Source organism: Sceloporus undulatus, chromosome 2, assembly GCF_019175285.1.
Source record: "Sceloporus undulatus isolate JIND9_A2432 ecotype Alabama chromosome 2, SceUnd_v1.1, whole genome shotgun sequence".
NCBI classification, from domain to species: domain Eukaryota; kingdom Metazoa; phylum Chordata; class Lepidosauria; order Squamata; family Phrynosomatidae; genus Sceloporus; species Sceloporus undulatus.
Window position 1 is genome coordinate 135,736,441 of NC_056523.1, and position 12,365 is coordinate 135,748,805.

The 12,365-nt window shown below is 42.8% G+C and overlaps 1 protein-coding gene across 1 annotated transcript in view; it reads right to left on the reverse strand.

Annotated features, from left to right (window-relative positions):
* Positions 1–12,365, reverse strand: part of MGAT5B (alpha-1,6-mannosylglycoprotein 6-beta-N-acetylglucosaminyltransferase B) — a 311,177-nt gene that overhangs the window by 166,050 nt on the left and 132,762 nt on the right. The window contains exon 3 of the mRNA XM_042455871.1: positions 7,506–7,650. Within this exon, the coding sequence (XP_042311805.1) occupies positions 7,506–7,650 (145 nt within the window). The remainder of the gene's footprint in view (positions 1–7,505; positions 7,651–12,365) is intronic.

Sequence of the window (12,365 nt, forward strand, 5' to 3'; positions counted from 1 at the left end):
GCCGGGGCCCTTGAACAGGGCTCCGACGGCTTCAGTGGGCCTTCCAGAGGCCCGATGCGGCCATCAGAGCCCTATTCGAGGGCTCCGGCGGCCGCATCGGGCCTCCTGGAGGCTGAGGTCGTGCAAGACTTCACGTCTGGGCGCCGCCATTTTGGGCAAAAAAATGGCGACGCCCAGTGCGGCTTTTTGCCGCTCTGGGCGCCGTTATTTTTTCGCCCGGCGGCGGCGGCAACCGCCCCCGGGGGCCGCAACAAAGGCCTCCAGGGGTCGGATCCGGCCCACGGGCCGGAGGTTGCCGACCCCTGCCCTATCAGCTGTCTTGGTGGTTGTGGATGGAGCTGCTCCTGAGAGCAATCTGGCTGTCCTTGTGCAGCTGAGAGGAAAACTTAGCACAAGGAGACACTTTATACCTCCTCGTAAACCTTAAAAAATGAGTCATGCTTGTGTAACACCTGTTTTAAGCAAGCAGAAGTCACCAAGTGGATTCTGGAAAACTTTTCCCCCAACAGACAGGTGTTCAGTTAAACAGACTGGATAGCGATGGCTGGAGAAGTTGCTCCCTGATAACAGCTATACTAGAAGGCATGGTGATGCTGAGATTGAAGTGCCAGTTACCATATCTTCCTGCTCTGGTGACAAGACCTGACATTACATAAGAGATTATTGCACTGCCCTTTTCCATCCTTCCATCCTGACCTCGGCACAGGATGAAAACCTTTAAGTATGGATTTTATTACATGCCCGTGCCCAGGTCAGAGGCACGGGAAAGTCCCATTCTTTCAAAAAGTGTTGGAGAAGTCCGGATTGGGCACAGGATGATATGATCGGATACAAGATGCCTCCAGCCTGGGCATGGAAGTGTGTGATAAAATCCATGCTTAAAGGTTTTCATCCCACCCTGAGGTTGTGACAGAAGGACAGAAAAGGGCAGTGCAATAATCTCCATAGTGACTGGTGTGAAATTCCTGATTTCTATGAATGTACTGTCAACATAGCTATCCCTATCTGTCTCCTGGAGTTTCTCAGTGATTGCTCCCAGACTGTAGAGTTCTCCACCAAGGGAAGTTGTGCTGGCCTCCTTTGTTGTCCTTCCACTAGGGGAGCCCTGGTGGCACAGTGGTTAAATGCTGGTACTACAGCCACAAGGTTGTGAGTTCAATTCTAAAAGAGGGCTCCAAGGTCCACTCAGCCTTCCATCTTTTCATAGGTTGATAAAATGAGTATCCACCTTGTTGGGGGCAATTGGCTTACACACTGTAAACCACTTAGGGAGTGCTAGTTCACTGATAAGTGGTATAGAAATGTCTCTCAGTCCTGGCAGATGCTGTTCTTCCTTCCATTTGTAAAAAAAAGAACTTTTAATGGTTTTAAGTGTGTTTTCATGTTTTATGTTTGAATGTAATTGTTCCATATGGTTTTATCATAGTTGGGCGGGGTACAGACTGCCCAAAAAGAGCGGTCTGCCCGCACCTTGTTTGGCTGGGCGAGGAAGCTGCAGCGAACAAACCACGTGGCTTCCTTGCACAGCAAAAAGAACCTGCAAAAAGCGGGTTCTTTTTGCGGTGCCATTGTGATGCTGCAGTGTGCCAATGGCGCACTCACAACATCACAATGGCATCGGGGTGTGCAGATGCTAAGCATCCGTTGCGTCAAAATGGCGGCACCCATCTGTACAGGGCACCGCCATTTTGACGCCCTCGTCAAGTGCAAGGGGAATTTGGAAGTACCGTTCCTCACACATTACGATGGCACCCCATTGCGCCCGTCTGTATAGCACCTTAGTCACCTTGAGGGCCATTGCTAAGGAGAAAGATGGCACAGAAATCTAATAAATATTTAGAATAAACAAAACTCTTTGCTAATGGTCATCTGCCAGCTATCACAGCTGCCATTTGGGACAATCACCATCTCTGACCCTAATCTGTCTTCCAGCATTATTTTCAGGAAGTAGCAGCTTATTGGGGAAAGGACAGGACAAAAATTTAATCAACAAATAAAACCAAAACCTTCACATTCAGGAGAAAAGGCCTGCATATGGAAATCCATTTATATTTTTGAGAACGTGGAATGTTTCTAAAGATTCCATTCTGCCCCACAAATGAGCAAATGGTTAGGAAGAACTTATTTTAAATCAACCAGGTGCAGAGTTCTTATACTGACATACAGATTCCAAAAACTTCAGACAACTTTTATTTCAAATTTTTTTCAAAGTTTTATGATGACAGATCTATGTGACTGACACAATACCCAACCATGACAGTGAACTGCAATGATGCCCAATAGGGCATCATGCATGATAGCCTGTAGTGCAGTAGGACATGTTTTGAACTGGGACCATTGCACAATGAGACACATTGTGCATTGCTTCATGTTGTACAATGGGACACACTGCACATTGGGACTGTGGAGCAATGGTCACACTTCTAGCTTTGCTAATACAATGGTTTTAATGGTCTAGCTATTTCTCTTTTTCCTCTTGTGAATATGAGCATTGCCCAATGGCACAATTCAACTTTGCAGGATGAAAAGTCTGTTTACAATGATGTAACTTTCCAACAGGATGCCAACTACTATGTCTCTTCAAATCTACCTGTTCTATGAATTAATGTGATACAGCGCACCATTGCCTTAAGCAGGGGATCTGTTGCGGACCCCTCCGTGTAAGGCAAATAGGGCGTATGTTCAAGCCGCATTGAAAATAATGGGGCTAGTGGATGATGCATGGTGCGGCATGTATGCCACGGGCACGCACGCCATTGCAAACCCGTTATGTGGTTTTCAGCATAAGATCCTGGTCTGAAAACCATAACACTTTGTTTTCCTTTCTTAGATTAAAAGAAATCATGGAAAACAGCCTATCTAGGAGATGTTTGATCAAAAGAATAACAGATTCAAGGCAGAAAAACCTGCAAGAGGAGGGGGCTAGAAGGAGAGATTGCCAAAGCACAACATCTTCATCAGTCTACTTAGGACTCCATCACCCATTACTTGCCCCTAATATAATCAGAGCTGAACTTCAAAGCTGCCTGCAGCTGCATGAACAAGGAAACTAGCCCTTGTCTCTTTCAAATGTAGGCTTTGGCCACTGAACTGGAAGGAAGCCAAAGACCAAGATCTTATTATGTGCTTTCCTTCCTGTTGGGGATTAGTGGTATGCCTGACCACTGGAAGAAGTAACAGTGAGCACGTTTCTCTCTTCGCTATAATATCTGGAGGAAAAAGAAAGTGAGCTAATTGTGAAGGGGCAGAACAGGGCACCACCATGGATTTAAACTATGTAGTCTGGGACTGTAAGCAGCTTACCACCTTTGGAAACTCTGTGGAGTGGCACTGGGCACAATAATTTCATTCTCAGCATTGTTTTTTTCATGTGGGCCTGTTATCTGTTATAGCTGATAGGAATGTACCTCATTAGTCCTTCCCAAAAATTACTGATGATGTTCTGAATCTGCTGAATGTTCAGTGCCTGGCACATGATGATCAATTTTCACAAATCATATTTGAGAGGCCATCATATTTAGCATTTAATAGCTACTTCACATTCTAAGGTATTTTGTTTTGAAATATTTGATTGTAGTAAATGATCCCCTACCCCTCATCACTATCAACTTATATTTTATACCCAATAACATCTGCATCAGACATAAATAACATGGAACCTGTGCAGGAATTGTAGGCACAACCACATAGAGGTATGTCTTAATTATATCAATGAGCAGTGCTGGCCCTTCAGGTAGCAAATATGGTAGGGCATCCTCTCTGGCATTCTTCTCTGTGTGCACTGCACAGTCCTGTACTCCCTAAACTGGCCTGCTGCCTTCAGGTATACTGGGGAATCCTCTGCTACCAGTATTGAAGTAAGATTCCATTTGTGGTCTAATCTGTTGTTCTGTGTAGAATATAGGAATGGGTACCATCTTATCCTTCACATTTAGAAGTAAAATGTTTTAGGCTGATCCTATCAATGATGTTTACTTCTGAGCAAGTATGTGTAGGGTTGTGTAGTTGTTTTGGCAACCACTCTGGCTGGTATTCTGTGACATATGTTAACCCTATGCATACATGTCTATTTTTGTTCGCTGCGGATGATGGTATTTCCTACCTCTCTTGGCAGCAAGCAAAACCCCTCCTCACACTAGACCTGGCATAGAGCTATTGAAGCCCCACAACCATGGTTTTTTTGTGCCTGCAGAAGGGAAGGGATCACAGAAACACCTGGCTAGGGCTGCTGCCACACTGAAGAAATAAAGAAGTTGATGCCACTATAACTTCCATGACCCAGTGCCATGGAATTCTGTGGTTTGTAGTTTGGAGGGGCACCAGAGCTCTCTGATAGGAAAGGCTAAATATCTCACCAAACTAAAAATTGCAGAATTCCATAGCATTGAGTCATGGCAGTTAAAGTAGTGTCAAACTGCTTTATTTCTGCAGTGTAGCTATAGCAATAACACTTTACAGTTCTATACCACTTCACAGTGAACTAAACACTCTCTAAGCAGTTTACAATGTGTTAGCCAATTGCCCACAACAAGTTGGATATTCATTTTACCAACCTACAAAAGGATGGAAGGCTGCCCTTTTTTTTTGTGACCCCCCCCCCCCCCCCCGTTCCTTTTTAAATACAATTAGCTGTGAGGGAAGCTCAGCAATTCTGTGATAAGACAGGGGGTGGTAAATGACTCCATGTTACTTAGTTCTCCATGAAGAATTACTACAGTGCATTGAGCCATGCAGGATTGCAATCCTATGTTTGTTTTTTAAATACTCGCATGATTTATATGCACATCACCTCAAGGCATAAAGGGCAGGAATATATTCAATGAATATTAAGCAGTTAGTCCCTGGCAGTCCAATGAACATGGATTTACCCATTTTTCTTGCTACAGTTAATAGCCGCATGTCTGGGAGCTAGTTTGAAGGACTTCTACACCCACCCGCACTCACCCCGAGGCTTTATCAAGTATTTAAAAACCAGTAAAACCAATTTAACCAGAGAATATACAAAGACAAAAAAATTAACACATATTATCATGGATACAATCCGCTCTAAAATATCAAGTTTTGATTGTGGGATGCTTTGATTGTGAGTTCCTGCATGGCAGGGGGTTGGACTGGATGGCCCTTGTGGTCTCTTCCAACTCCACAATTCTATGATTCTATGATCACCTCCACAATAATGTATGCTAGCCTGCCGACCTTCAAATCATGACAGATATATTCAACTTAAAATTCACTGGCACAAAATCTTGGTAAATACAGCCCCATTAATCTCAATGAGGCCCAACTAATTTTCTCAGGACTGGAACCCTTGTCTTAAATATAGCTAGAAGGTCTACTGAATTAAGAGCTTTTACAGAAGTACTGTCTTAGAAATTTCTCATTGATTCCATAGGCCTGCTGTAATTGGGATTAATAAATACAGGGCATTGTCTATATCAGCCCTAAATAAACAAATCAAATTTATTGTCTTAATACACACGGTAAATTAAGGAATGGGATAATCAGTGAGAATGAGGTGCGGAGCAGTTTTGTATGACTGTGGTGTTAATTACTTTGGATATTAACTTTCTTCCATGACAATGCCCAAAGAAATGTTATTTCCATTGTTAACAATTGCACAGTCATCAGAAATTAATCATCCACATTCTCAAGAGCTAGATCAAGTTGAAATCAAATTAAAACTCTACATTAAAAATGTATAGTCAATCCATCATATAAATTAATTGATATTTTTAGCTTTGCTAAAAGCCACATTGCACTTCAAGTCATTATTTTAAACGCAGTCTTTTACATTGTTGTTCTTCATTGTATGATACCTATAACATTTCTCATTCTGGTCTATTTCTCAAGGCTGTAAGACAGAACGTTATTCAAGGATGCTCACAATCTCTACAACACAGTCTTGCTTCAGATCCTATGGGTAATGTCTATTGGATTGTTCCAGTTCATGTTTATGATTGAAACTCAGAAGCCTCTTGTCTTGGAGAGATCTACCACACTGGAAAGATCCAGCATGAACAGTTCACCAGCACTAGTGAATACCTAGTAGATGTGCAGTCTGACAAAATATACTTTATATTCATTATGCAGCATGAGTTGATAGCTGTTGCAGTTTCCCTCTGTGCTCTTTGCCCTTCCTTTTACCCTTCTCCCTTCATAGGCACTAAATAATGTAGAAGTCTTGGTCACTAGATATGAAGACTTTGAGGCCGTTCACACTACATTATAAACCAGTTTGCAAACTGGTTTAAAAGGGGGTCATCCACACTTGCACCGGTTTTTCTTGACCCGAATTCAAAGGGGACCAGCACAAATCCCCCTTAACCTGGTTTTTCCAAGACTGAGTTTTATCCCATTTCTTTTCCAAAACACTGGGTTTTATCAGAGTGCCGCCAGTGGGAATTTGCTTCCAATCCCATTCAGGGGACCCAGGAAGGAAGGGTTAATGTGCAGGAGGTGGATCATGCCCACCCCTTTGCTCTCTTCCTGCCAGCCAAGTGCCATTGTTTTTTCTTCTCAGCACTTGGTTGCAAGAGTGAAATAAGCAAATCCATAAAGGCAGTGGATTCAAATTTCCTGCACTTTGGAAAGTGGTCTCTTTAAAGTGCAAGCTGTCCCCCCCCCCCCTTTCTGTCAGTGATTTAGTCCCCTGATCAGCACCAATGTCTGATTCCCAGAGCTCACCAAAACCAGGGAGGGGGTTCTCCTGGGAACATCATTAGAAAGCTAACCTATCCCAGGGTTTCTTGCTAGGGCTTGCCATTGCCAACCGCCAAGGCTGATAGGGGAGGGGTGTTTGGCCAAACAATGTGATGTAGATGCACATCATTTGACTGCCAGTTTTTTTAAAAAAACAACAACCAAGAACCATAAAAATGGTGGCTCCATTTTAAATCGATACAAATGGTAATGTGTACTTCATCAGGGTTAAATTGTTACTGAGAGATTCGATCGGGGTAAACATAGTGGGAACTTTGATTTGGTATTGCATCATCTAACCCCCCCCCCCCACAGATCTTCTCATCACAAAAATGCTAGTGTGAATGATCCCAAAGAAATAAATGGGAAGCACAGCTGGTACAATCTTCAATTGGAAGTATAGGTAGTCTCCAGTCCTTCAGTTGCAATTAGCATGCCTACTTTATGAACAGAGATGCATAGTGACCCATCTGATGATTTCACCTACCCTCTTGACTCCATCATATGCTGCCCAAAGAATGGTGGCCAGAACCAATGCACTGTGAAATGGGCCCAAGCACCAGCTGGTCTCTGTATAAAAGGTGGACTCTGCATGGCAGGGATGGGAAACCTTTGATTCTTCAGTTATTTGGCATCACAGCTCTTACAATCAGCTACCATGACCAATGCTGGTATTTTGAAGGCCAAAATATAAGGAAAGTGTTTTCCCCCCAGTCCTGCTCTACACAGAATTTTGCATAGTTCATTTCTTGAATTCAGAAGAAGAGAATATCAGTTCAGTATTTTCAAAACATATTGGTACTGACCTGTCCATAGGGAAATGCATCTCTTCCCCTTTTCGGAAATCTGTGCTATTTTCCAGCCTGGCTAGTACATCCATCCTTTTCACCATCATCTCCAGCATATCACTCATTTTCCTCAACACCCCTCTGGACTCCAGAGCACCCATCACTGTAGTCACACAAACAAAAAAGAGGGTTGAAAGGCAATGGAAGAGCTGCAGTGCAGTGTTATTCAGTAAAGAGCAGAAATGAAGACAATGTGGCAGACTGGAAGGAAGAGCATTAAAGATTGTGAAAATGTCTACTTTGAGAGGGCAGAATATAGGGAAGCTGTTAAAAAATGGCTGATGACTTCTAAAACTGATGTATATCACTCCTTGCCAGCTTGCTCCTGGCACCCCACATTTGAAATATTATTGTGGCATAAAATTACATTAATCTCAATGTGAATAATATTAATGATTCAACATTCCCATCATTTAGGCTGTAACCCTATGTATACTGTATTTAGAATCATAGAGTTGGGAAAGACCACAAGGGTGATCCAGTCCAACCCCCTGCTATGCAGGAATACACAATCAAACTGCCCCCGACAGATGACCACCCAGCCTCTGTTTAAAAACCTCCAAAGAAGGAGGCTCCACCACGCTCCAAGGCAGCCTGTTCCAGTTCCCTGATGGTAAACCCCAGTAAGCTCAGTGGAACTTATATCTGAGTATATAAGATTCGGATTGCAAATTTTATCAGGTTCATTGTTCCATATGTTTGTGCTGAGATTCATTAACCTGAATTACCACGATAGCTTAAAATCAGATATACAGTGGCCCTTGGTATCCACTGGGGTTTGATACCAAAATCCATGGATACGCAAATCCCATTAAATACAACAACAGACTACAATGGTGTCTGTTATATAAAATGGCAAAATCAAGAGTTGTGTTTTGGAATTTATATCTATTTAAAATATTTTGAAGCTGTGAATGCTTGAATCCATGGATGAAAAATCTATGGATATGGAGGATTGACTGTATAGAGAGATCAAGTAAAACAAGGGCAGGTTTGGAGCAAATGCACTGATACTCTCATCCAGAAACAAGTACGCTGAGAAAGGACATCACCCCTCCACACAAAGGTAAACCATCTTCAATTTAAAGTAGCAAATCTAGATTTAGTGATTAAATTAACTCTTAACTCTACCATGAGCACTGAAATGTGAATACCAACTTTGGAGCCTCTTGTTTTGAGCATTAAGTGGGAAGTACAGAGATTTCACGAGACTGAAGACAATGTTCCTGAACTTTAAAAAGCTGAATACAATAATCAGGTTTGTCAAGTGTGGCTTATCATGTGAAGGTGAAGGTATATAGCAGGATGTAATTTGCTGGTTTTTAAATTGTATCTTTAATCCACTTAATTACTCTTGTGATTTATAATTCTTCAAGGAAGGTGTCCTTTTCTATTATAGACACAGTGATCTTGTTTGTGCTTCTAACTTTGCATGTTTCAGTTAGTTTAAGATGCCCTTGTCAGAAAAGAGTGTCTTAATAAATTTTAATAACAACAACCATTCCTAAATCAAAATCTGAATTTCAAATAGATAAAATCAACCCAGAAATTTCAACTTGGAAAACCTGATGCTGGAATGTGCTTCAGCATATCCTCCAGAAGACCTTCATCACTAAGCTGCTGCATATATATATATATATATATATATATATATATATATATATATATAGCAACAACCAAAAACAGTTGGTCCTCTCAAAGGTGTACAATCTAAAATAAAATAAAAAATCCTCACCAATACGTATTGAGAAGGAGCCCTGGTTGCGAGTTCAAGACCAGCAAAAGGGCCCAAGCTCGACTCAGGCTTGCATCCTTCCGAGGTCGCTAAAATGAGTACCCAGACTGTTGGGGCAAATTAGCTTACTTGCTGATTAGCTTACTTGCTGTTCACCGCTATGATCTTTGGAATAGCGGTATATAAATAAAACAAATTATTATTATTATATGTACATACACACATGCATAGGGGGAAGGAAAGAATAATAAAAATAGAAAACTATTTTACAATTGTTTACAGTAATACAATTGTAAAACAAATGATCCAGCTAAAATACAAAAAATACAATATAATATCACTCCGGCTTTGCTTCGCGAACGAAGATTCAGGAAGGACTCATCTTGCGCTTTGTACAAGCGCGCTGGTGACTAAAAAGGCCAATCCGGGACAAACAGGTCTGGTTGCAGAAAGCACAGCAAGAAGTCTGCTTGGGTGATGTTTCCAGGTTGCGGTTCTTTCTGCGTTGTCGTTTCTCTTCAATACTCGTTCGGCGTGAGCTTTCGAAAAAGGCTGCAGCATCGTGGATAGTGCATCTCCATGCCTCCCGATGCGAGGCCAGGGCGGACCAATGTTGGTGATCAATTTGGCCAAGCCTGAGATGTTGTTTCAGGGAGTCCTTGTATCTCTTCTTTGGGGCGCCCCTCTTACGCTGACCCGTGGTGAGTTCACCATAGAATACTATTTTTGGGAGGCGATGGTCCTCCATCCTAGAAACGTGTCCTGCCCAGCGCAGCTGCGTCCTCAATAGCATGGCCTCAATCCTGGTGATCCCTGCTTGCTCAAGACAGCAACATTAATCACATAGTCAGTCCAGTGTATATTTAGATTTGTGCGTAAACAGAGCTGATGAAAGCGTTCAAGGAGTCGTAGGTGTTGGCGATAGGTGACCCATGTTTCAGACCCGTACAGGAGAATAGACAGTACAGTGGCTCTATACACACTGATTTTTGTGCTTCACCTCAAGTGTTTGTTACTCCAGACTCTTTTGTGAAGCCTTCCAAATGCACTATATGCCTTTGCCAGTCTGTGATCGATCTCTTTATCAATCTTGGCGTCTGAGGAGATGATGCTTCCCAGGTAGGTGAACTGCTGAACTGACTTGAGCACAGATGTGCCTACAGTGATGTGAGGATGGTAGTGTTCTTCCTGAGGTGCCGGCTGGTAGAGAACTCCCATTTTCTTCAGGCTGACTTCCAGTCCAAAGAGCTCCACAGCTGTTGTGAAACAAGATGTTAGGCGCTGCAGAGCTGCTTCCGTATGGGCAACGAGGGCAGCATCGTCAGCAAAAAGCAGCTCATGGACTAGATAGTTTAGAGTGTTAGTGCGAGCCCTCAGGCGGCTTAAGTTAAACTGGCTACCATCAGTACGGTAGTGTATATAAATGCCGTCTTCTTCTTTGAGATCTGCCGTAGCCCTTTGGAGCATCATGCTGAAGAAGATTGTAAATAGAGTTGGAGCGAGAACACAACCTTGTTTCACACCATTAGTTATTAGAAAGGACTCCGAGAGAGCGTCACCATATCTGACTTGACCTTGCTGGTCTTCATGTAGCAGGATTATCATCCTAGTCGTTTTAGGATCTGCCACAGAACTTTTCTACTCACAGTGTCAAAGGCTTTGGTGAGGTCGACAAATGTTACATGCAGTCCTTTGTTCTGCTCTCTACATTTCTCTTGCAGTTGTCTAAGGGCAAATACCATGTCTGTAGTGCTCCTATTAGCTCTAAAGCCACACTGGCTTTCAGGAAGAAGCTCTTCTGCAATAGCAGGGACTAATCTGTTCAGCAGTATCCTTGCAAGGATTTTTCCAGCGATGGAGAGCAGTGTTATACCTCGATAGTTTGAGCAATCCAATTTTGCTCCTTTTTTCTTGTACAGGGTGATGATGACTGCATCTTGGAGATCTGATGGCAGTTCGCCTTTTTCCCAGCAACTCACAAGGAGCTCGTGGAGTTTAGCATGGAGTACATGACCTCCATGTTTCCAAACTTCAGGTGGAATTCCATCGATCCCGGCAGTCTTGCCATTTTTCATCTGCTGTATGGCCTTAATGGTTTCTTCCAAAGTGGGAGCTATGTCCAATTCCTTTTTCATCAGTTGTCGTGTCATATGTTGAACAGCTGAGTCTTGGACTATTCGGTTGGCACTAAAGAGGCGTTGGAAATGTTCAGCCCATCGGTTCAGAATGGAAGCTTTATCTGTGATTAGTGTTTGACCATCTGTACTGTATAGGGAGCTTTGGATCTGATATGAGGGTCCAAACACTGCTTTAAGAGCTTCTTAAAATCCTCTGGAAACACCCAGATCTGCACAACGTTGTGTCTTTTCTGCTAAATTGATCCACCACTTGTTCTGAATGTCTCGGAGTTTTTGTTGGAGTTGACTACATGCAAGGCGAAAGGCTGCTTTTTTTTTTACATGGCAGGATGGTTGGGCGAGGTGTGCCTGGTGAGCAGTTCTCTTCTTTGTCAACAGCTCCTGGCTCTCTTGGTTGTCTTCATCAAACCAGTCTTGGTTTTTCTTGAGGGAGAATCCTAAGGATTCTTCTGCAGACTGCATGATGCTGTTTTTGATATGTTGCCAAAGTGCTGTAGGAGAAGAGTCTACAGGATGGTCTTCAAGTTTTGTTTGCAAAATTGCCTGGAAGTTGTCTCTCATGGCAGCTTGTTGAAGATTGTTGGCTTGGAGTCTCCTCTTTAGGATGCCACCCCTCTTAGGTTTCAACTTAAAATGAAGATTTAGTTTGCATCTTACGAGGTGATGATCTGTTTGACATTGTGCACTGGGCATCACTCGGGTATGATGGACATCGAGAATATTTATCTGGCGCACTAGGATATAGTCAATGAGGTGCCAGTGTTTGGATCGGGGATGCATTCAGGTTGTCTTCAAGCTATCTTTCTGCTGAAAGATGGTGTTTGTAATAGTCAGCTGCTGTTCTGCACAAAACTCTAGCAGGAGGCGTCTGTTATCATTACAGTTTCCAACACCATGCTTGCCTAAAACACCTTTCCAGGCTTCGAAGTTCTTTCCTACTCTGGC